Genomic DNA, 22,866 nt, shown 5'->3' on the forward strand with positions numbered 1-22,866 from the left:
TAATATAAAAAAAAATAGTTTTGAAAACTTTTTGTCAGTTTTTATGTATCAAAAATAAAAAAAATGAATACATTACCAAACAACTCCTAAACTTTTGAGGCTAATAAAGCTACAATTTAAGTGACAGCAGTATCTTTATTTCCTCGAGAGATCTGTAGTTCACCTTTGTAACCAATAAAGTTTTAAGATTTTATTTTTTCAAAAATAATTGTAAGATACCATCGTTCTCGTTGCTCCCTGAAAATAAAAGGAGAGGTATTTCTCTGTAACCCAAGAAGTATACACGGTTGGTTTCTGCATTAAATTTAAATATCTAATTGAAATCTTTTTATAGCGTTATAACTTGAGTCCCAAGTTAAGCAATGCAGTGCAGTGTAAATTTAATTAGTCAAGGTTGACTATTATGAAAGAGTGCATATGTTGTTGCCTACAATGCAAGTCAAGGTTTGTGTATGTTGGTCATCCATTGAATAACCTCGAAAGACCGTGGCAAAGAAGAATGAAATTCAAAGATGATCTCTGTAAATCTATGCATCTCTAATAATTCTAGTCCGGAAATGACAGCATGACACCATATCTCTCTTTCCAGGAAACATCGACCTGCATGTCCTGCTGTCGTAGACAAAAAAAAAACCTGCAAAGTCAACGCCCAATATTAAGGTTGCTGCGTCTCATTCTCGGTCCAATACTTGCAATATCAACATAAGATTCAGATTCGGTCTCGATGCGTGAAAGTTTAGGTTTAAGGATATCCTTACTGTAGATACCAAAATAAAAGGGTGATCATGTGAAGCTAATTGACAAGGGGTTTAGTTTACCTAATGCCGGGTTCAGTTCTCATCTTTTTCTGCAGCCAGGTGCACTGACTAATTAATCTGAGTTCCTGCATAAAGATTTTCACTGTTCTTGGGGAGGGAGTATTGATTCTTTCATTTTGGTTAGAGTGTCAGATTTTGTCTCATTCAGCATATAGCTATAGGCTGGAAATGATCGGCTTTGAATGGTTAGCCCATCTGCATACGTTGATCGACAGTAGGAGAGAAAAACAACTGGAAAACATTACCACAAAGACCAGGTTCATCTAGTACAGAAATATCTGAATGGTTTGTAAAATGAACCCTGTAATGGATGACTAATGTAACTGGTTTGGTTATGAACAGGTCCATGCATGGGATAAGTTCTCACTACTGGGAATTTGTAATTGTACATGTTCACTATCATATATATGTTATGACTTGATGATGCAGTTGGTTCTTATCGGTTGTCATAACTTGTATAATTGAATAGCCTTGCAAGGATGTTTTTGGACCAATAGGATGGAGCTCGAGAAAAGAAAAGGCATGGGTTGCGAGAAGTGATTGGCTTGATGAAAAGGTCCATGAATTTCGATCCGACCACTATTTGATTGTGCTTAAATTTGACACTAACCACCATCCAAAAAAAACTTCAAATTAGGCTTAAAAGGTGATGTTTGGGATTTGTTTATTCAAATTTTCTATTTTTTTATTGTTTTTTTTTTTATTTTCAGATTTTTTAATTGGTTAGAGTTAGTTTTTTAAATTATGTAAGGAATTATAAACCTCTAAAAAAAAGACTACTTGAAGAAAATATATTGAGTAATAAAACTTCAAATCAAGTACTTGCATCATAAAGTGCTTGCAACTTTCAATTCAAGTACTATAAATCAAAAGGTGAAAGAAATTACTATGTGCAAAAACCATGGTTGAGAAAGAAAACCAAAAGCTAGTGCCTGCTTGATGTGAAGGAGGGCCTCGAAAATCTTCATTTATTCTGTGCTCGATAACCCAGACCACAAATCCAATGAAAACAAAGAAACAAAAGGTTGTCGCCCATAGGTCCCAAGTCAAGGACTTCAAGAAAACCCAAGCATTTTTGTTTCTGTTGTCTTTGATTGGAACGATCATTGAGACACCACTTTCCGTGTAAGGCAACGTAAAATCGACATGCTTAGACCTGTTTGCAATAATAGTTGTATCTCCGACCACGCCATCATACTTCTGTTACGGTGTAAGGTATGATGCATTATGTACAGGTATGAGGCTAATATGGTGGTGCATAACATAGTGTTACGGTGTATGGAAAAAAGATGAGAGAAGATCAGTTTTACCTTTAAGTACACTTGATAGACAAGATCATTAATGTAAGTCCCAGCAGACTTGCCGTCAGGCTTAGCAAAGGGGATGTACTGATAAGTCATGGCATAAGGTAATGCTTCAACTACAGCATCAAAAATATCTACGCAGTATCCCGTGACTGTTGTCATATTGCAACTGAAATCTCTATCGTCACCTTCACAAATTGATCGAAACCATTTACAGGCACTCCAATTTGCAACTTCTTCCAATTTGTAGGAATCTCCCAGCCCTTGGGAGTAGAAGTTAAATCCCCTGCCCATATAGCAGGCGCAAGACTGGACTTGGAAGTAGAATATGTTCTAGTGGTATTTGTTGTCGAGTTAAGGGTTTCTGTGATTCCCTTTCTCGGCGTCCAAAATCCAACCCTCCTTGCTTCATTTTCATTCATATTAACTATTTGGAAAGCCAATGATTGTAGCTGCCCATTAATGAACCGGAAATCTCCTGTCAGACCTATAAAACTAGTGTTTGACAATGCTCGGACAAGGTTTGGACCATTTTGAGAGACCCGAAGATTTTCAAGATCAGTTGCTGAAGTATTAGAAACATTTGCCTTTTGAAAGCCTAAGTTTGCAGTACTAGTTTTCTCTATTGCCATGGCCAATGCTATAGTAGCATCGTAGGCTTGTAGTCGATAAATGTTTATCAACAATGTCTGAATTATCTTGTTGGAAGTTCCTTTTCCACCGAAACTGAAAATTTTCTAGCTCCTTTGTTTTTGGAACATAAGGTTTGACACCCAACACTCCTTGCATGCATCGATGACAGAAGGATCTGGTGAACTTGGGAGAGATGCAGTCAGCCAAATCATTCGCGATCCACACATAGCCTTCACTCATCATCCCTATCATAACCTAATATTTTACTCTTTTTATTTTTATTTTATCTTATTTTATTTTTTATAAAAATATTAAAAATAAAATAAATAATGATGAAAAAATAAAATAAATATATGAAAAATAAAATAAATGAAGAATAAATTGAAATTTAGGTTAAGACAACATAAATTGAAAGTTTTGGGGACTTAATTAAACTTTGGATTAGTTTAATTAATCAAATCAAGAACTTAATTGAAGAATTGATAAGTTTGGGGACTTAATTGAACTTGAAATTAGTTTAATTAATGAAATTAGGGGCTTAATTGAAGAAATACCAAAGTTTAGAGCCAATTAAGGACTGAATTGAATGATTCAGAACACACAAGGACTTTCTTGTAAATTCCGCTAAAATCCAGGGGTCCAATTAAAATTTATCCAGGGGCTTGATTACAACATTGCAAAACGCCAATGACCAAATGGAAAATAGCCATTTGAATTGGGAAAACGGAGCCGTTTCAGGAAAAAAAAAAAACTATTCATTGCCTTCTTCTTCAGAGACGGCTTCAGCAGTAGAGCCGTTTCAGCAGTAAAGTCACTAAAACTGTTTCAGTCATGGGGCACGTCTCACGGCTACTATCCCTCGCCCCCATGATGCATGCCGTTACCAAGCCTGCCGTTACCAAGCTTCTACCGCATGGCATTCTCTGGCCTTATAAAAGCCAGAGAAAGGCCACTAACCAGAGGGGAAAAAACACGAAAAACGGTGGAGAGGGACAGACAGACGAAAAAAACAGAGAGGCTGAAAAAAAAAACAGAGGGAACCGGGGCTTTTTCCTAGAGAGAAGAACGAACAAATAACAGGGAACAAACACAAGGGGGCTTACACAGAAGAAGAACAGAACGGAGAGGGGGGAACAAAAACAAAAAGCAGGGGAACAGGAGAAAGAGAAACCCAGGAGCAAAGGAACAGAAGAACGAGAAACCCAACAACAAAGGAAGGAACACAGAGAACCAGTATCCATCGCTTTTGTCCCTTGATCTCCAGAACCAGAGGCAACAAAATAAAAAAACAGAAGCAAAGGAAGAAACCCAGAGAGAAAGACAAAAAGAAAACGCAAGCAGAAAACACAGAAACCAAAACCAGAATTGCCATCATCTTCATCCTTTCAGAACCAGGTGCGTTCGTTTGCATTCTCATAAATCTGCAAATGAGAATTGACACTGTGCGAAGGTAATTTATAGGTCTGACAGGAGATATCCACTGTTCTCAGAGAACGATTGTTTCAGTTTTTGTCAGAGTGCCAAATTCTGTCTTTGGCATGTAGTTACAGGCTGAAAATTATCGACCATGAATGGTAAGGCCTTCTGCTTAAGTTGATAGTTGGGAATGAGAAACATCTTTCAAGAGGAATGGATGCAAAAGAAAGATCAAGTTATAATGCTAATGGCAGACTATTCTAGTTCAAGCAAAGGTAAGATTGTTTGATCTAAATATAAAATATAGAGTCAGATGAAACTAGATATCATTCTAATTACATGGGATTCGCTATGTCATCGAATCCATTTGTTCTGAAAGCCATCTGCATTGCACCGATGTTCAAACTCAAATCATCAGCACTCTAGTATGTACCCTAAGTACAATTACTTTTCAATGCTGCAAGCACTATACCTACTCGTGTCACAAGTTTTAAGCAATCAATTTTGTAATCTACAGGCTATGTCAAAAGCTGCTCGCCTCTCTTCAAATGGGTTGTTAAGCTGATCGATATCTATTACGAACTCTTGAGATTCTTGCCTATTGGGAGTTGAATCATACTCTGAAGAGGGTGGATCTCCAGGAAATTCTGTGTGGACTGAATTGGCTAATGGACTTGGCTCGCCCACATAAGGCAGATTAATACCACTTCTGTCATTCACTTCATTTTTTCTGAATGCATGAGCTGTTAGGTCCCTTTCATTGAAAATTATGAACAAATTTTGTATTCTGCGCCACATTGAAGCTCTGGGATCATCAGGACTCAAGACTCTCCTTTCCTGGTAAACAAACTTGACTATGAAGATTAAGAGAGCTGAAAGTGAAGCTATTCCAGCAATTAAAAATAATCCCCCGAAACTCTTGAGGCTAAGGCTATTTGATGAAATTAAGGTGCTGGAATCTGGACAACTGCTTTGTTTTCCAAACCATGCATCCGCGATTTGCTTCATTTTATCTTCTTCAGTCACATTTAGAATTGCCCTTGATACATCAGGTACTAGAGGAGAACCTTTAGGGAAGACCTGAAAGTATATGGACATATGAAACTGTGCACTTACATGAGCCACTGAGAAAAATGGAGATAGAGAAGTGAACTTACAAAGGCAAAACCAGCCATTTTAAATGTGGGATCAATCATGGTATATTTGGAGCAATACTTCGACAGAAAGAGCTTCATATATGGTGCTTCATCAAAAGCAGCTGCAATACCACCATTTCCACTTCCTTTGGAGAAAAGTTCATCACATTTTTCAGCTGAATTATACATCACGAGCTTTGACTTGTCAAAACCCAACTCTAACAAGATTCCGGGAACAAAAGAACCTTCCTGGTAGCCAACATACTCCCCCTTCTTAATGAGCTCATTTACATCAGTAACTTTAGGCTGTAGCCGCTGGACTGTGAGTAGGCTTGTTAAACTGGCAGTATAACTTTGTGTTAAGATCAGCACAACGAAACACCATATGATAAGCACTACTCTAGACAGGTTGTTAACCACTCTCTCCCCTGCAAGTATAGTTCAAAAGGGGCATCAGTGAAGTATAAAGATGAAATCAGCTAGGTGTTCGAGATATCAGTAACGTATATGTTAAGAGTAGGAGACAATAAATTTAAAAGAGGAGAGGAAATTACGTTGAGCGAAAATCATGGTTGAGAAGGAAAACCAAAAGCTAGTGCCAATGTGATGTGAAGGAGGGCCTCGAAAATCTTCATTTATTCTGTGTTCAAGAACCCAGACCACAAATCCAATGAAAATGAAAAAACAAAAACTTGTGACCCAAAGGTCCCATGTCAAAGGCCTCAAGAAAACCCATGCATTTTTGTTATTGTTTTCTATGATAGGAACGATCATGGAGACACCACTTTCCGTGTAAGGCAAGGTAAAATCAACATACAAGGACCTGTTGAAGACGATGGTTGTATCTCCCACCACAGCATCATATTTCTGTTGGTAGTAGCCATGAAATTAGATATTCACCAATTTCTGCCTAAGCAAGATTCAGATTTTATGTTGAATGATTGCAGTGTAATTAGACAAGGTGATGAAGAACGTTTACCTGCAAGTACACTTGATAGACCAGACTATCATAATTTCCAGCAGTTCCTCCATCAGGATTTGCAAAGGGGATGTACTCATAAGGCAGAGCGTAAGGCAATGATCCCACTACAGCTTCAAAAACATCTATGCTGTATCCCTTGACTGTTGTGGTGTTAGAGATGGGATCTCTTGTCACTGACACAAACTGACTGAAGCCATCCTTTACTGGCACTCCAATTTTCAACTTCTTCCCGTTTGATGGAATCTCCCAACCCTTGGGAGCAGCAGTGTTATCACCAGGCCATATTACAGTTGAAATATCAGACACAGAAGACGAATTCATACTTTTAGTTGTTGTTGAATTCAATGTTTGCACAAGTCTTTTCGTTGGTGTCCAGAATCCAACCGTTCTTCCTCCATTGCCATTCACATTAACTATCCGGAAGGCTGATGCTTGTAACTTCCCATCAACAAAAAGGTAATCTCCCGAAAGGCCTTTGAAGCTAGTGTTTGATAAAGCTTGAAGAAGGTTTGGACCATTTAAAGAGACTCCAATAGTGGCAAGATCTGTTGATGAATTGCTAGAAACATTTACCTTTTGGAAGCCAAAATTTTCCATTTTCTCAACTGCAAAGGCCAATGCCGTTGCAGCATCATAGGCCCATAGTCCATATATGTTCAACTCAGCATCAATGATGTCAGGATTATCTTGTTGGAATTTCCTTTTCCACCGAACTCGAAAATCTTTGAGCTCTTTTGTCCTTGGAACATGAGGTTTAATACCCAGTACCCCTTGCATTGTATCGGTGACAGAGTAATTAGGTGTACTCAATAAATCAGCAGTCAGACCATCAGTCATGATCCAAACATATCCTTCACTCATCATTCCAATCTCTTTCGCTTTGGCAAAAAGCCGAGTGCCAAGAGATTGATACATGTGCACAATGAAAACTCTAGTCTGCATTGTCATCAACTTGTAAAGCTCCTTGACAATTTGATCGTCAGTGGCTGATGGAGAAATGACACTCTGATAAGGGACACGAGCATCAACTGCTTGCAAGGCCTCAGTCAAATAAGGAATGATTCCCTCTCCATACTCGTTGTCAATGTAGATGGGCACTGCTGCTCTCCATCCAAAGGCTTGAACTAATGCAGTTATGGCATTCACTTGAGTCGAGTCATTTTGTGTAGCTCGGAAAAAATATGGACTCCTGATTGAAGTAAGAGATGGACTTGATGCCGAAAATGATATGATGGGCACCTGAGCTTTTTCTCCAAGTTCAATAACAAATTTGGCTTGCATTGATGAAGTTGGCCCTATGATTGCTTGCACTTCCACATTTTTTATCAAATCCAGGGCTGTGTTTTAAAAGGGGATAAGAAAGAACAATTATAATTGATATCTTGCTATCATAATCAATAAAGACTGATGGAAAATTCTAGTGAAAGCATGCTAGTTCTTTATATAAGATAAGAATTTTGATGTCAAGAATATAGTGGTATTGAATCATATACACTAACCACAAGTTCCCAAACAAAGATTTTGTAGCATGTCTTTTTCTTTTGAATTTTTAATACTTCTGTGAAGTCAATGATCTTTGTGCAGCAGAGTGATGAAGTACCAAGTGGACCAGTTCTAACGCCTCCATTGTGAAGTAGAATATATCTAGTCTACAATATCATAACACAGAGAGAACACAGCCTACATAGATGACTTTTAAAAGCAACTAGTCGTGGCTTATGAAGACCTGGGTTTTTAGGTGGATTCCTATGAACAGACAAAGAGAGGTTGCAGCCTTGCAGGTTGATCACCTCATTTAAGTAAAGAAGATATACAATATCCATCACTAGATTGTTGCACAAGAAGGTTAACCATAGGTCTAAAATATTAAACAGTGATTCGGAATTAGAGCATGCTGCTGATGAAATAGAGAGGGGGCAGAGAGAACCTGCTGCAGCTGCACCAACAACATCTCTCTTGGAGTCTATGGTGGTGAGGACCAGTCTGGTTTTGTAGTCACTGTGACTGGCATAGAAGTCTGAAAGGGCCATGTTGATGCAACTCAACCCGATATTTCCATACAAAACATCATCCAAGTCAAGAACGACACCAACATTCACAGGGATAGATGTTGTGTCTTGGGCCACCCCCATGGCTACGAAGAAAAACTTCAAAGAAAGAAAGAAAAAGAAAGATGGAACAGGATTTGAAAGGTTTTTTCTCATCTTGTTGTGTGCCTAGAAGACAGTTTTAGCTTTTTCTTATATTTTTTAGATAAAAAGGGAGGACAACAAGGATCAAATGGAAAATATGTAGCATGAGAAAACCAACAGACTAGTCAAAAGCAAAATGACTAGAGTAGATGAACACAGGGAAAGAACAGGAGCATGAGAAAACTAAGATACAACGTGGATTGATCTAGAAAGGAAAGGACTCTTACTTATAAGGGCACAGCTCTATAAAGATACAACGTTTCATCATCGTTTACCTTGACTGAATCAAAATAAATGTAGTTAATGACCATAGAATACTCAAGCTTGTAACTACATTGGCATCACATTTGCTATTACAGCCAAAAGAACAGCTTTTACTTAAAGATAGATTGTTTATTGGAACCAAACAAAAATCTTACCCTACGTAACCCAAATTCAATTCAGTTAATATTCAGTTAAGTCTTAATACCGTCTAATTAATGATCATTGATTGGTCAACAAATTAAATTTCAGGGCACGTTCATGGCTTCGAGTTTACCTTTTCAATCTTGTTCTTGGTAAACAGTCTTAAAAATTTGTATGTATTATTGTCAACTATTCAAGACAAGGTTTGTGCCAGTCATGCATCTTGTTTGCATGATTAAGGCGATTAGAGTTCGCAAATGAAGCAAAACACACGTTCATGGCTCAGACTCTTCCTTTCAAACTCTCTTCTTGGTAAACAGTCATCAAACCTTGCATGCGTTATCGTCTACTATTCAAGACAAGGTTTGTGTCAGACAGTCAGCTGCTTACTAAGATTACGGTAAGCAAATCTATATATTTAACAAGGCTCTCTAGAGGAAGCATCCTTTGTTTTTAGGAACATCACTATCTCAAGTTCACCTTCCAGCATTTCGACGGAGGCCAATTGTTCTCTAGGGTTTGATTCTTTCATTTTGTCAAGGGTCAGAATTTTCTCTCACGATATGGCAATCTAACGAACTGTAGCTGATGATTGCAAGGAAGATATGAGAGTCTAGAAGCTAAGTAGAAGAAACGTAAAAAAATAATTATTTTCCTTACTTGTGCACGATGTGTGACAGGTCGACTTTCAACTATTCAAAGTCCATACATGAATTCAATTGTCTTGATCATTATACTTGTATTTTAATTTAGCTAGCTGATTGATTAAAGAGTAAAAATTTATTGATTTACATCCACGGTTTGAGCAGTATCCAGAGATAAAAATTATGGTCCCAACTGTTAACTGTTTACGGGGAAAATTTGGGAGATGGAAATAGCAACTTTTTTGTAAATGCCATTGCATTATTCTTTTCAACATCCCAAGTTTAACATATTTTCTTCTGAAATTTCGAAGAAAAATCAAAAAAATGTCAATAGATTAAAGACCAGGTTTTTTCTTTATTTTTTCTTTGACCTGAACCAGTCTAGCCCCCAAGTTGAATAGGTGTCTAGTCAGCCTCTCAGAATCACCATCCATGATAGAAACATCAACATCTACTCAATTTGGAGAGTTTCTAGTTGGCTAGGGAATGGGAAAAGACTTGGGACAGCATGGTAGCAACTTTAAGGCTAAAAACTTACAGAGTGCTGATAAAAACCACTATTTAGTAATAGAGGTGAGGTGAATTACAAATGCTTCTCTAAAGTATTTGCAGAATTACAAGCATCATCCAAATGCTTTTATGCTTGACAGCAACCCCCTCATGTTTCCTACCCTGTACTATATAAATTTGACAGAAACCTTGACAAAAAACCTCGGTAGGGTTGAAAACATGAGGGGGTTTCTGTCAAACATAAAACCTTATGGATGGAGCTTGTAATTCCAGAATACGTAATACGTAGGGAAAGTCTGGGATTTTCCCTCTTACTTTAGAAGATGGACAAAGATCAAAGATGAATAGTATCAACCAGCTAGGAAGAAACAGAAAATCCGAAGGAGGTAAAGAGATGATAAACTAGCACCAGCAGTGATGCTATCATGAAGATACAGAGATGTATATGGACTTGACATACAAAACTAAGTTCACAATCTTATTATAAAAATTTAGCCCAAATCACTCTTCTCTTGAAGCAGGATCCATCCCAGTCGATGGGCTATCAGCAAAATACTCCTGGTGCTTCACGTTTACACCATACTGCTCATTCAATTATAGCAAAGAATCAACATTATTTGATAAGAAAAAAGAAAACTGAAATGGGAAGTGGGAACTGATTTTAAGTGCAGACCTTAGTAGTTAGTGTCAAAATTTTCTCAAGCAGATGAAGCCAATTACATGACTATCCCTTGCACAGTTATTACATGCATGTCCTATTAACATTCGACATTATGTTGCATTTTTCAAAATCATTTTTCATTTCTTATGCTCTATCATGCACAAGTTCTGTGAAATAAATTATACAGCAAATCAAGGGATTCTTATCTGCCCACTAAAACAATCACCCCAACAAGTCAAGTTAAAGAAAATCAATATGTTGAATAGCATCCATTATTCTACTTCAAGTTGAAGTGGAAAATAAAAACAGCATAGCTTCAAAAGTGGCGGGCATACATTAATGAGCAATGAGAGAAGAAGATACTTGTCCTTTGTTGGCAGGTAAAAGAATCTCATGAGATTGATATCATACTGAGTCATTTCAATAAAATTATTTTCAAATCTTCCAGCTCTCACGACTGTCCAAACAATCAATGACAATGCTCATCTATTTTCAGGTTGAAGTTAACTGAAATTCTAAATCGCAGGCAGGAATCATGCATCCTGAGATCTTAGAAAATACAATATGATTATAGCAAGGGATAACATAGAAACTAAGCCCGCCTAAACAAAGAATGAGACAGAACAATTTTTTGGGCTTACCTCACTCAGAGCCTTCGACAGATCCTCCATTGTCAAAATTAGGCGCTTTTCCTGTAATCATAAAAAAGTTAAGACCAGTGCAAAACAGTCTATATAAACAAACATAAGATTGCAATGGGACTACTGTAGCACCTTTTGCTGCTTGTCCCTTTTGTCTTTAACTACTGGTGCCGGCCGTGCCTTGCATTGCCTACAGCACCGATGCATAACGTTAATGACACTATCACTTGGACATTGAAATCTTTTAAACAATCCCTTTGGTGAACACAAAGAAACTTTACAATTCAATTAACTCCTAGTTCAGATGTTGAATCAGCTGTCAGCAATCGGGAAAAAAAAAATTAACCATTTCCATTCCATGCTTTTTATACCACAGATCATATTTTACAAGAGCTTCTAACCACAAATTTAACCAGGAATCTAGCAAGTTGGGTCAAGTCCAGAATCTCAACATGCAACAAGATAATTTACTTAACATTTCCCCAAAAAAGATAATAGTTTTATACAGTTGCCACCATCTTCAGCTCCAACCCTAGACATGATCTTCCACTTCAAAAACCCTAACCCCTCCCCCATTCCACCACCCCACACACACACATCAAAATTAATAAAAATGCTAAAATCCATTAAAATCAAAACCAAAAACACTGAACAGTACATACTGAAGAGCATCAGTTGCAACATCTGCAACAAACTTCTGTGTCGCAACAGCTACTAATCTAACCCTGCAGAAAAAATAGGAAAAAAAACCCCATAAACGTCAAAAAAAAAATTCCAAATCCCTAAAACAAACCACATTAATTAAAACACAACCCATTATTTCAAATTCAAAAACAAACCCATTTCAGCTACAACAATAACCAATTAATTTATGCTTTTTTTGGAACAAAAAGAAAAGGGTACCTACAATCTGACATCAGGACATTGAAACCCACTTTTAGCCAAGTAATGCTCCACTAATTCATCAGGAATCTGAACCACCAAAATCATCACTGTCAAAAATAATTAAGAAAAAAAAAGAAATTTAAGCTAAAAAAAAAGGAATTTCTAGAGGCGGAGGTTCACAGTGGGAGTGTAATCCATTAAAGAAGCGAGGAATTCAGTGAGAACGGCATCATCATCATGCCTTGCTTCACTTGATTGCTGCTGTTGCTGACTGTTACTGCTGCTCGTGTTGTTCATTGTTCTCTCTGATTCCCGATTTCTTTTGCTTCTTTGATTTTGTATGCTCGAAGTCAGCCTCTCTGTCTTGCCGGTAAATTTCGCAAATTAATCTGTTCTGGGCCTTCTGGCCTCTTATAAGAACCAATATTGACTTCTTTTTTTCCCTTAACAGACGAATATTTATTCTTACAGTGGCAATATGAGTCCGGGTACCGGGCTGAGGAGTCAACCCGGTTACATGCTAACACGGGACCCCTAGGTTTGAAATTAAAACAGGTGATTTATTCTATTAAAACTTGTTTAATTTTAAAAAAATAAATTTAAATAATATTATTTTAATTTTAAAAAAAAATCTTAAAATAACACCACTTGATCAAGCCAGGTAGCCTACCCAATTCATTACCCAATATATTTTTTTCAAAATATTTCATAAGTATAATTGTTGTTGTATTTGCAACTACAGATTTTGAAGAGAATATGTTTGGCTTAGAGCTTAATTATGATTGTTGGTATAGTTATTATTATGGTAAAAAAAAAAGAATAATTTGTTTGAAAAAATGTTGAGGTAGAATTTGAAAATTATACGAGTAAAAATGAATTGGAAATATTCAAGGAATATTGTTCACTCATACTTCATCAATTTAAATTAAATCACATATTAATATTAAAATCGATATGATTTTCATTTCTACTTACATATATTTTTTAAAAATCATACTAACTTTAATATAACTATTAATTAATACGTACAGTATAGTTTAAATAGATAAATTTAAATGGATGGAGCACATAGCAATCAAAGAACTCGCAGAATTTCAAGGAATGCAGCCCTGAGCACTTTAGAGAAGAGAGCATCAGCAAAGGTGATAATACAAAGCGATCATCCAAGAACTGATTCATCTTGCACTAGGGAATTAATGACATTATTCTGTGATTTCAGATTTTATTTCATCAGATATGTTAATGCTTGCTTTGTTTCCAGTTCACCAAATATTACAAGTCCAGCAGCTAACATCTTGAGAATTTACAAAGAAGAAAACAAATGAAATCTTCATATTCATGAACGGACTCTATATTTGGTGGGTAAATACGAGAGAGAGAGAGAGAGAGATCAACAAATCTATGCTGCCCCTTGCTGGCTATACCGCTGTATTCCGGAAACGTCTATGATGCCTGGAGGGAAAACTGGATCAGTTGCTGCCCTTACTGCAACTTTTGCCACAGCAGTAACATTGACAGGGGGGGTGAACAAGGGCCCAACAAGGGGAAGCTGTTTGAGTGGTTTTGCATGTTGAAGAACCTGCAGCGGGATTGCAATTCATAAATTACAATGAACCTCCAAATAACAGGATTGAATACAGTAGCTTACAAATCCTCCATATCACATTTTCAAGCATTTCTCCCATGTAAATGATAAAATGGCAACATAACACTCCTTGAAACTTAATTTCTGGTGACTGCAATCTTAGAATGCTCCTATAAGACAAAGTTGCAACCTCCTTTTATTCCCTTAAGAGTTCTAAGAACTAGTCTGCATAGGTGCTTAAAGACCTAAAACTAGGAACAAATTGCAAGATGCATAGATGAGGACCAATAATATTGAGAATTTGAAAAGTCATCGCAGGGTATGCCGTTGTTTCGCAAACCTAAAGCTGCCAAAAGCTGCAGCATGGATATATATCATTCAAGTGTAGTTTGGGATAACCTAGTAATCTAGATAAATATACGAGAAGGAAGCACGAGAACTTACCATCTCCAATGGAGAACCAATCACACCTAGAGGTAACTTAACACTTCCAACATTGCGAGTTCCGTAAATAAACCCAGGCCTGAGAATCACTCCTAAACAAGGAAACATGAAACATTTCATCAGATTTAGAGTTACTATAATCCATAACATAAGATATTAATATGCTGTCAGCTACAAGGGAGACATATATCCACATTACTAATCAATACAAACACTGGTATTCTAAACTACAAGATTTTTGAAAATCAAATACAACAAAAGGAGTACCAAGATATGAAGGATGAAATCAATAAATCATAATAGCATTTCACCTGAAGGAACTTTTACCACTTTCCAGATCCAAAAGTTTTAGGACAGCTCTATGACAGGAATAGAAAGAGTACAAGTAACAAGAATGAAAAGAAAAAAATTTACCTCCGTATGCAAACTTGGTCAATAACTCTGTTTCAGCAGCTTTCTACTTCAAACAAACCACAAGTAAAATGCTTAATGAGGTAAGAATGATAAGAAAAGGGAAAGGTAAATATCATGACAACACTTGAAAGTTTTGATTCTTCTTGTGATATAACTATTTAGTATCAAAATATGTGTTACAGAAATCAAACTGAATCTATGTATAATACAAACTAGTTTTTTTAAAGCTTTAGAAAACAGTCTTTGTTTCCAGAAAACAGAAGATGTAGATGTGCCATGCCAGACATTCGCATTAAAGTGACATGATTCGACAGCAAGTAATGAAATAGTACCTTTCCCTCATAATATCCTTGCAGCAAGTAATTGGCCAAGCCAAAGTCGGCAGAAGAGATGTAAACAAATCTTTTAACACCTATAGCAAATAAGCAATCAACTATCAAATCCAATCCACTAAAATAAGTAAAAATTGGGAGGTAGCTCAGCTGGTAGGCCACACGCAAGTTCCCAGGGTATTTATGAGTTCAACAACATCCCCTCACCGAAACCAAAAAGAAAAAGGAAATGGTAGAAATGGAACCACCTACTCTCTAACAGTTTACTTATTGGTGGGGCCAAAAACATGTAAAAGGATATAAAAATTCACAAAACTTGAAAAAAATTTCTTTTGCTATCAGTGTAACACAGCATGCTGTTAGATTGCAGATGTACTACGAAATGAAAAACCAAAGACCGTGCTAGATCAAAATGCCTTCTAGAATTTGCTTCCTTTGAGGATGATTGAAGAAATAACTAACGATAAGAAATTGAGAAAGAAACACAGTGCCTAAAATTCTCTCCTTCGTTTATTCACAAATATCCACACAACCACAACTTTGGATGACATCTATGACCATTAGAATACCTAATTTATTCGTAACTCCAAAATATGAGAAGATTCATCATAAAGGATCCATTCTCAGAGAAAATTCTAAGTTTCTAACAATGGGCGGAGCAACTTCAAGTGAACTAGGATTCCCTCTTACAACAACTGTGAAACAGACTTAAGCCTCTGAGGGCTTCTATTTGGAACAGCTTTCCAACACTTACGCACAACTCATTAGTTATGAATCACCACAAGGCCGCAAGAACGAACTATATAAATAAACAGCAGAAAAAACTTAGCTTCCTTTAAGTATACCTTTTTCTGAAGCAGCTCTAATTGCATTAATATTTGCAGTTCCATTAATCTTATACATATAAGACTGTGAGCCAAAACCACCTACACAAGAAATCTAGAAAGCAGACACAAATTAGCAGAAAAGAGCAATCACTCATTAAAAGAGAGGAAGAAGAAGAATCACATCCTGTGTAGCAAAACCACCATTGCACACATGTGCGCGTGCGCACAAAAAAAAATGTAATTTTGGTGGAAAAGTGAGGAGATCACATACAACAGAGGTGACCCCATTTAGAGCTTCCGTCCATGAATAAGATGAGAGTAGGCTTCCTAGAGAAAGAAGACTGTTAGAAACAAAAGTTTACAGGCATCATGACATCAAAAGCATGGAGAGAAAAAGAAAGCACCATAGAACAATGCAAACCTTGATGCCAAATCACATTGTTAACCCATGCATCATGTATCGATGGCCTACCAGACCTGAAAGGAACATGAACAATTAGACATCAACTGAGAACCACTAACTATCAATAAAAAAAATTACAGCTTTAGAGGATCACAATACCTGCTCAGGCTAGCAACAGTTAAGCCACGGTCTACAGCTTCTTTGCAGATATGAGAACCAACAAATCCATTTCCACCCAATACAAGCAACTGCATTGGCTAGCATATCAGTCAAAATATACAAAACAATAAACTAGAAGATATCAAAAGCGCCAACTATGGTTCATTATCCAGCATACCTTCTCTGTCGAGGGTGGAGGTACATTTACTGTCTCAGCCTCCTCAACTTTAAAGGGTTCATCGACCTTATTAGAATCAGTTGATAGATATCTCCCATTTCTTGATGCAGCAATTGTACTTATTCAAAAAAAATATAATAAACTAATCAGAAAATGCAACACCTTCACATTTGGTAACACCACAAAATCATACATTCAGTTGCCATCAATTATTCCATTCGCAAAATATCTGCATGCAAATAAAAGAAGAAAAGCCCCCAAGGATCATTGCCAATTCCCAAAACATCCTTTTTTTTTCATTTTTGGCATTTTCCAATAAAAAGAGAAGCTTCTAAACACTCACAATCATACAATTCTCAAATCAAAAGCACCCCATGTCTTTAAGGAAATCACTAACTCTTAAAATTCCCTTCAAGAGACAAGTAAATAACACAATGTAATCTTACAAGAAATCAATGTCACGCAATATTAAAGAAAGAACCCATTTTTTCCCTAAATAGAAAATAAACCACAAAAATAAATTTTACATACTTATCAATATAAATAATTCTTGACATAGCAGGAGATAAAAAAAACCCAAGAAATGAAACGAAACGAAACGTACAATAATTTGGAGAGGGAAGTTCTTGATTGGATCAAACGTGAAGTAAGAGGAGTCATTTAGGTGATTTGATCATAAGAGAGTTTTGGGTTCTTGAAGGATCGGCTTCAGTTTTTCTACTTCTTCCTTCGCTACCAAAAAAAGAGCACGGTCCAACTTCCAAGGCGAAAGAGAACACATGGCGCTTGATGGAGGCAGGTCTTGGGTGCATATGTGGCTTGACGTCAACCTTCAATTTTATGTCATTTATTTTTTTTTTTACGAGAATCAGCAGTTTGATTGAAAAATCAAGGACAAACGATAACATGTCTGCGTGCGTCCATTTGGCATTGTGATGAAATGTGATAGGAGCTGTTTTAATAGTGATTATAATTTTAAAAGTTATTTGATTTTCTTTTTTTTCATTTAAATTATAGTCTAAATTTGAATTCGATGAAAACTATAATTTATAAATTTTTTAAAAAATATATCTTTTCAAACCACAACCATACTAATATTTAGCAATGTAGTATTATAGAGTATGATATTAGTATTGTATTATTTTCTATAGTATCAAATATACACTTTGTATTAAAATGATATCTTTATATTTTTTATTTTTGATATTATCATATCAAAATTATTTAAAAAATTTAAAAATATTAATTTAATTATCTCTGAATTCAATGATATTTTAATTATTTTACCGTATTTTTAAAAGAAAATAGGTAAAAAATGCTCCTACCTACCGTGCATTATTTTTTGCCTCAAAAGATATATTAGTTATTATTCTGTGAAAAAAACAATAAAAAAAACTATTATATGTCCGCCGACAGTCAAGGCCACTTGTGTTTTGTTGATAAAGACTTTGATCATTTTATAAGGAGTTCGTCAAAGGTTTAGGTGGGGTATCCCTGTCAAAATAGAGTTCCTGGTAGCTTCCTGCCCATGTGAAAACACGTATGGAATACAGCATTTGATCGATCTGACTATATGTGAGGCCTTAATTTGGCGAGAGAAAAGAGATCGGGATTGGTGATTCTGGAGCAAGAAGCCATGGACATGATCGCAGTGCAGGTGGTGCTCGAGAAACTGGCTTCCTTTGTGGCAGAAGAAACACGGTTCTTGGGAGGAGTTAGAGGGGGAATCGTTGAACTACAGGATGATTTGTATAGCATGAAATATTTCCTTCAGGATGCGGAAGAAAGGAGTGAGAGTGATCAAGGACTGAGAGACTGGGTCAAACAAGTGAGAGATGTGGCTTATGATGCTGAGGACATTCTTGAAGAGTTCATGCTCCGGTTTGCTCCATCTCACGGGAGTGGTTTTACCCATCATCTTCGCAATTTATATCGTTCCATCCGTAAATTAAGTGCGCGGCACCGGCTGGCAGTCCAGTTACAAAGCATTAAAGCAAGGGTGAAAGCCATTTCAGAGAGAAGAAATGCATTTTCTTTGAATAGGATAGACATGCCATCAACCTCCAGTGCTACCGTAGAGAAATGGCATGATCCCCGGTTGGCTTCTCTTTACTTAGATGAAGCTGATGTCGTGGGGATTGAGAACCCAAAACATCTACTGGTTTCGTGGCTTGTAGAAGGAGAAGAAAAGCTCTCCAGTATCTCTGTGGTTGGAATGGGTGGGTTGGGAAAAACAACCCTCGTAAAGAAAGTCTATGACAGCCAACCCATCAGAAGAAGCTTTGATACCCATTGTTGGGTTACAGTTTCCAAATCATTTGCATCCACGGAGCTTCTACGAGTTGCTCTGCAGGGGTTTCTGGTGACAGCAAACGAACCTGTTCCGGATAATTTGCAATCAATGACTAACCTCCAATTAATTGATGCTCTAAGAGATTATCTACAGAGAAGGAGGTATGTCATTGTTTTGGATGATGTATGGACTGTAAACGCTTGGGAAACAATAAAGTATGCATTTCCTGATTGTAACTGTGGTAGTAGAATTATCTTCACTACACGTTTAAGTAACTTGGCTGAATCTATAGAGAACAGTAGTCATGTTTATGATCTCCAAGCTTTACGAGAAAATGAAGCTTGGACCCTCTTCTGTATGAAAGCCTTTAGAGGGGAACATAAGGCTGTATGCCCTCCAGAACTGGAAAAGATGTCTCGAAATATCTTAAAGAAGTGTGAGGGACTGCCACTTGCAATTGTAGCAATAGGAGGCCTACTGTCGAAGAAGAAAAATGAAGGTTTGGAATGGAAGAAAGTCCATGACTGCCTAGCTACAGAATTGAAAAGTAACAACGACCTTGGGAGTCTACGTAGAATACTTCAACTAAGTTATGATGATCTTCCTTACTACCTCAAGCAGTGTTATTTGTATTTAAGTGTATTTCCAGAGGACTATTTGATAAAAAGAATGAAGTTGATCCGGTTATGGATAGTTGAAAGGTTTGTGGAAGAGAAGCAAGGCTTTACAATGGAGGAAGTAGCAGAGGAATACCTTAATGAACTCGTGAATAGGAGTTTGATCCAAGTGGTGGAGATGAATTATTTTAATAGGGTCAAGACATGTCGTGTTCATGATCTAATGCGAGAAATCATTCAAATGAAATCCAGGGAAGAATCTTTTGTTATGATAGCAAACGGAGCAAGAATCGGCCAGAATGAGAAAGTTCGGCGTCTATCAATCCATGAAAACTCTGAGGAAGTACATTCAGATATGAGATTTCCTTATCTGTGGTCTTTGTTGTCATTTTCTTCACATCATTCTTTCGAGCATGGTTTTCGCAATTACAAGCTGCTGAGAGTATTGAATTTAGATCGAGCTCCCCTTTCCAGCTTCCTACCTGAATTGGTTGATCTGATTCATTTGAGATACTTAAGCTTGAGATGGACCATGATAAGTGAGCTTCCAGAGTCCATAAGGAAGCTCAAGTACTTGGAAATACTTGATTTGAAAACGAGTTTTGTATCTTCTTTGCCTGCTGGAATCACACAACTGACATGTCTTTGCCAGCTCCGTAACTATCGACACAGTTTCCAGCCATCGTCGTTCTTCCCAGACACTCATGGAATGAGAGTTCCATCAGGAATAGGAAGATTGACGAGCCTGCAGAAATTGGGAAGCGTCGAAGTGAATGAAGATTATGAGTTAGTCAGGGAGTTGGGGAAGCTAACTTCGTTGAGAAGGCTGGGCATTTTAAAGCTGAGAGAAGAGCAGGGAATGGATCTATGTTATACTTTGGACAGGTTGAAACACCTTACTGCATTGTATCTTGTTTCACTAAACAAAACTGAATTCTTACAATTTGACTCTCTTTCATCTCCTCCGAAATATCTCCAACGACTATATCTCAAATGTAGTCTTCCAGCTTTACCAGGATGGATAGCTTCACTCCAGTATATTTCCAAGCTAGTGCTTCAATATTCTAATCTGAAAAGTGATCCTCTCAAGGCCCTCCAGAAATTGCCTAGTTTGGTGTTGCTTGAACTCCGTCAAGCTTATGCAGGGGAAGAACTGTGTTGTGATCCTAGTGGATTTCCAAAGTTGAAGAAGCTAGGTCTCCATGAACTGGAGAGATTGCGGCGCATCAGAATAGCAAAAGGATCAATGCCTGGGTTAGAGAGGCTAGACATCACAGCATGCACGGTGCTAGAAACCGTGCCGGATGGGATTGAAAACCTGAACAATATAGAAGACCTGGTTCTGTGGCATATGCCTTCAACATTCATCAAGACAATAAAGAGGTACAGTGAAGATTTCTGGAGAGTTCAACATGTCACAACAATCACCCGTATCTACGAGAGCCGGGGGAGATGGGTCTCTGAAACTCTTCTGTAATTAGAGGGGTACTAAACTACGTAGAGGACTACAGTTTCCGGAAAATCATGATCTCTGCCAAGTTCCTCAGGTCTGTACAGACGTTTCATCATGTAATGCTGAGCCTCAGAAAACAGAAAACTGCTGCTCCTCCCTCCTCTTCTCTGCTCCCTCGTCTCTGTTTTGCTGTTGTTGAATCTTCCAACCTGCTATCTTGCCCATGTTTGTCACCACTAAATTTTGGACAGCGTCACTTTATAGACATCAATACGAGTATATTTGGGATTTGTCAAATGTTTATGTTATATTTTATCAAATTTTCACAACTCGAGTTCGTTTTGCAAGTTCACATCAACTTTTTTTATGCTGGTTTTGTTTTATTCGTTTTGTAGTAATTTATTTATTTCTTTTACTTGAAAAAAAAGATGAGAAAAAATAGAAATAACTAAAGATTCAAAAGGAAAAAAACAGAACCAGAGTTTCGATCTTGAGTGATAAGATTTTTCAAAAAACATGTAGATATGACAGAGAGACGGAGTATTGCCTCTTAGACCCAGGAAGAAGGTATGAAATTAATTCAGTCAAATTATATTCATTTTACGAATTAAGAAGAAGCAAACATATATATTGACACACAGTAAGTATAAAAATATATAGCATAACAACAGCAGGGAATAGGTGCAGATGGAGAAGATACTAACAAGAAAACAAAAATTGCAGATAACTTCGACCCGTATAGCAAATCGATACCTCTGATAATTTTGTGAATATTTCTATTAGCAATGGCAGAGTGCTGAAGGAGGCATAGGATATAACAAGTGATTGTGCATGCTCCATAGGTGTTTTTAGGAGTGTGGTTGCGATTGCTTTTCAAAATGTTTTTCATGCTGAAATGTATTAAAATAATATTATTTTTTTTTCAAAATTATTTTTGAGATCAGCGCATCAAAACGATTCAAAACATAAAAAAATTAATTTTTAGTAAAAAAAATTATATTTTTTTAAAACACGGATTAACTCACGTTTCCAAACATTTAGACCTATGAATAAATGACATAACCAGTCCAGGAAAAATTAACAGCTTCAAACCCACATCTATACAATTTTCTATAGTATTAAAAATACACTTAGTATTAAAATGATGTTTTTTAGATTTTTTATTTTTAATATTATCATATCAAAATTATCTAAAAATATTAATTTAATTTTTTTAAGTAAAAAATAATTTAAAAAAATACTTTCAACAATAAACACTCACGGGATATAAACCTAACATTTTATATTAGAGTAATTGGGTGCAAAAGCTTATGTCTTTTATCTTTTTATTAAAACATACTCTAAATGGTGTGGGGGAATCAATGTTCCCCCACACACATTTCACAGTGGATTACAACAGTAATCCACAGTGATTCTTCTTCTTCTTCTTTTTCTCGTTTTTTTTCTTTTTTTTTCAAATTTTTTTTTCAACTTTCCTATTTTTTCTTTTTTTTTCATTTATTTTTTTTTTTCAAAATTATTTTTGTTGATTTTACCTTTAAAATATTGACCTGGTTAAAATTTTTGCTTTGTAATTTTTTTTCTTTAAAATACTGTGAATTGTTGCGATGTTTTTCCACATAGTTTTTCTATTTTATTTATTTATTTTTCAAAATTTTATTTATCGATTGTTTTTTAATATTAAGCTGATTGAGAATTTGAAACATACTCTAAATGGTGTGGGGAATCACTTTTCCCCCACACACATTTCACTGTGGATTACAACAGTAATCCACAGTGATTCTTCTCCTTTTTTTTTTTGCTAACTTTTCCTCTCTTTTTTCTGTTTTTTTTCCTTTTTTTTTCATTTATTTTTTTTTTAAAATTATTTTTGTTGGTTTTACCTTTTAAATATTGACCTGGTTAAAATTTTTGCTTTGTAATTTTTTTTCTTT

General features: G+C 36.4%; 4 protein-coding genes and 1 long non-coding RNA gene across 5 annotated transcripts; 2 read left to right on the forward strand and 3 right to left on the reverse strand.

Annotated features, from left to right (window-relative positions):
- The first annotated feature begins 4,479 nt into the window (after positions 1-4,479).
- On the forward strand, positions 4,480-4,906 carry LOC112325054 (uncharacterized). Its single transcript, XR_002979061.2, has 2 exons — positions 4,480-4,596; positions 4,689-4,906. It is a non-coding gene; the product is annotated as an uncharacterized LOC112325054 (long non-coding RNA).
- On the reverse strand, positions 4,590-10,226 carry LOC7465450 (glutamate receptor 2.8). Its single transcript, XM_002324325.4, has 5 exons — positions 8,217-10,226; positions 6,287-7,626; positions 5,862-6,174; positions 5,329-5,735; positions 4,590-5,251 (listed from the first exon to the last, which is right to left on the reverse strand). The coding sequence occupies exons 1-5, from the start codon at positions 8,491-8,493 to the stop codon at positions 4,670-4,672; spliced, it is 2,919 nt and encodes a 972-aa protein (XP_002324361.3). The 5' UTR covers positions 8,494-10,226; the 3' UTR covers positions 4,590-4,669.
- Positions 10,227-10,364: 138 nt separating this feature from the next.
- LOC7465449 (transcription initiation factor TFIID subunit 10) lies at positions 10,365-12,697 on the reverse strand. The gene is made up of 6 exons (XM_002324324.4): positions 12,408-12,697; positions 12,250-12,314; positions 12,005-12,067; positions 11,475-11,532; positions 11,343-11,393; positions 10,365-10,622 (listed from the first exon to the last, which is right to left on the reverse strand). Exons 1-6 carry the CDS (start codon positions 12,522-12,524, stop codon positions 10,542-10,544), a joined length of 435 nt encoding a protein of 144 aa, XP_002324360.1. The 5' UTR covers positions 12,525-12,697; the 3' UTR covers positions 10,365-10,541.
- Positions 12,698-13,420: 723 nt separating this feature from the next.
- On the reverse strand, positions 13,421-17,389 carry LOC7476228 (uncharacterized protein At1g32220, chloroplastic). The gene is made up of 10 exons (XM_002324323.4): positions 17,174-17,389; positions 16,570-16,687; positions 16,392-16,480; positions 16,251-16,306; positions 16,101-16,156; positions 15,848-15,941; positions 15,003-15,082; positions 14,671-14,713; positions 14,257-14,348; positions 13,421-13,806 (listed from the first exon to the last, which is right to left on the reverse strand). Exons 1-10 carry the CDS (start codon positions 17,227-17,229, stop codon positions 13,627-13,629), a joined length of 864 nt encoding a protein of 287 aa, XP_002324359.3. The 5' UTR covers positions 17,230-17,389; the 3' UTR covers positions 13,421-13,626.
- Positions 17,390-18,057: 668 nt separating this feature from the next.
- LOC7476227 (disease resistance protein RPM1) lies at positions 18,058-21,279 on the forward strand. Its single transcript, XM_002324903.4, has one exon. The coding sequence runs from the start codon at positions 18,206-18,208 to the stop codon at positions 20,954-20,956; it is 2,751 nt and encodes a 916-aa protein (XP_002324939.1). The 5' UTR covers positions 18,058-18,205; the 3' UTR covers positions 20,957-21,279.
- Positions 21,280-22,866: the final 1,587 nt, after the last annotated feature.

Source organism: Populus trichocarpa, chromosome 18 (genome assembly GCF_000002775.5).
Source record: "Populus trichocarpa isolate Nisqually-1 chromosome 18, P.trichocarpa_v4.1, whole genome shotgun sequence".
NCBI lineage: Eukaryota > Viridiplantae > Streptophyta > Magnoliopsida > Malpighiales > Salicaceae > Populus > Populus trichocarpa.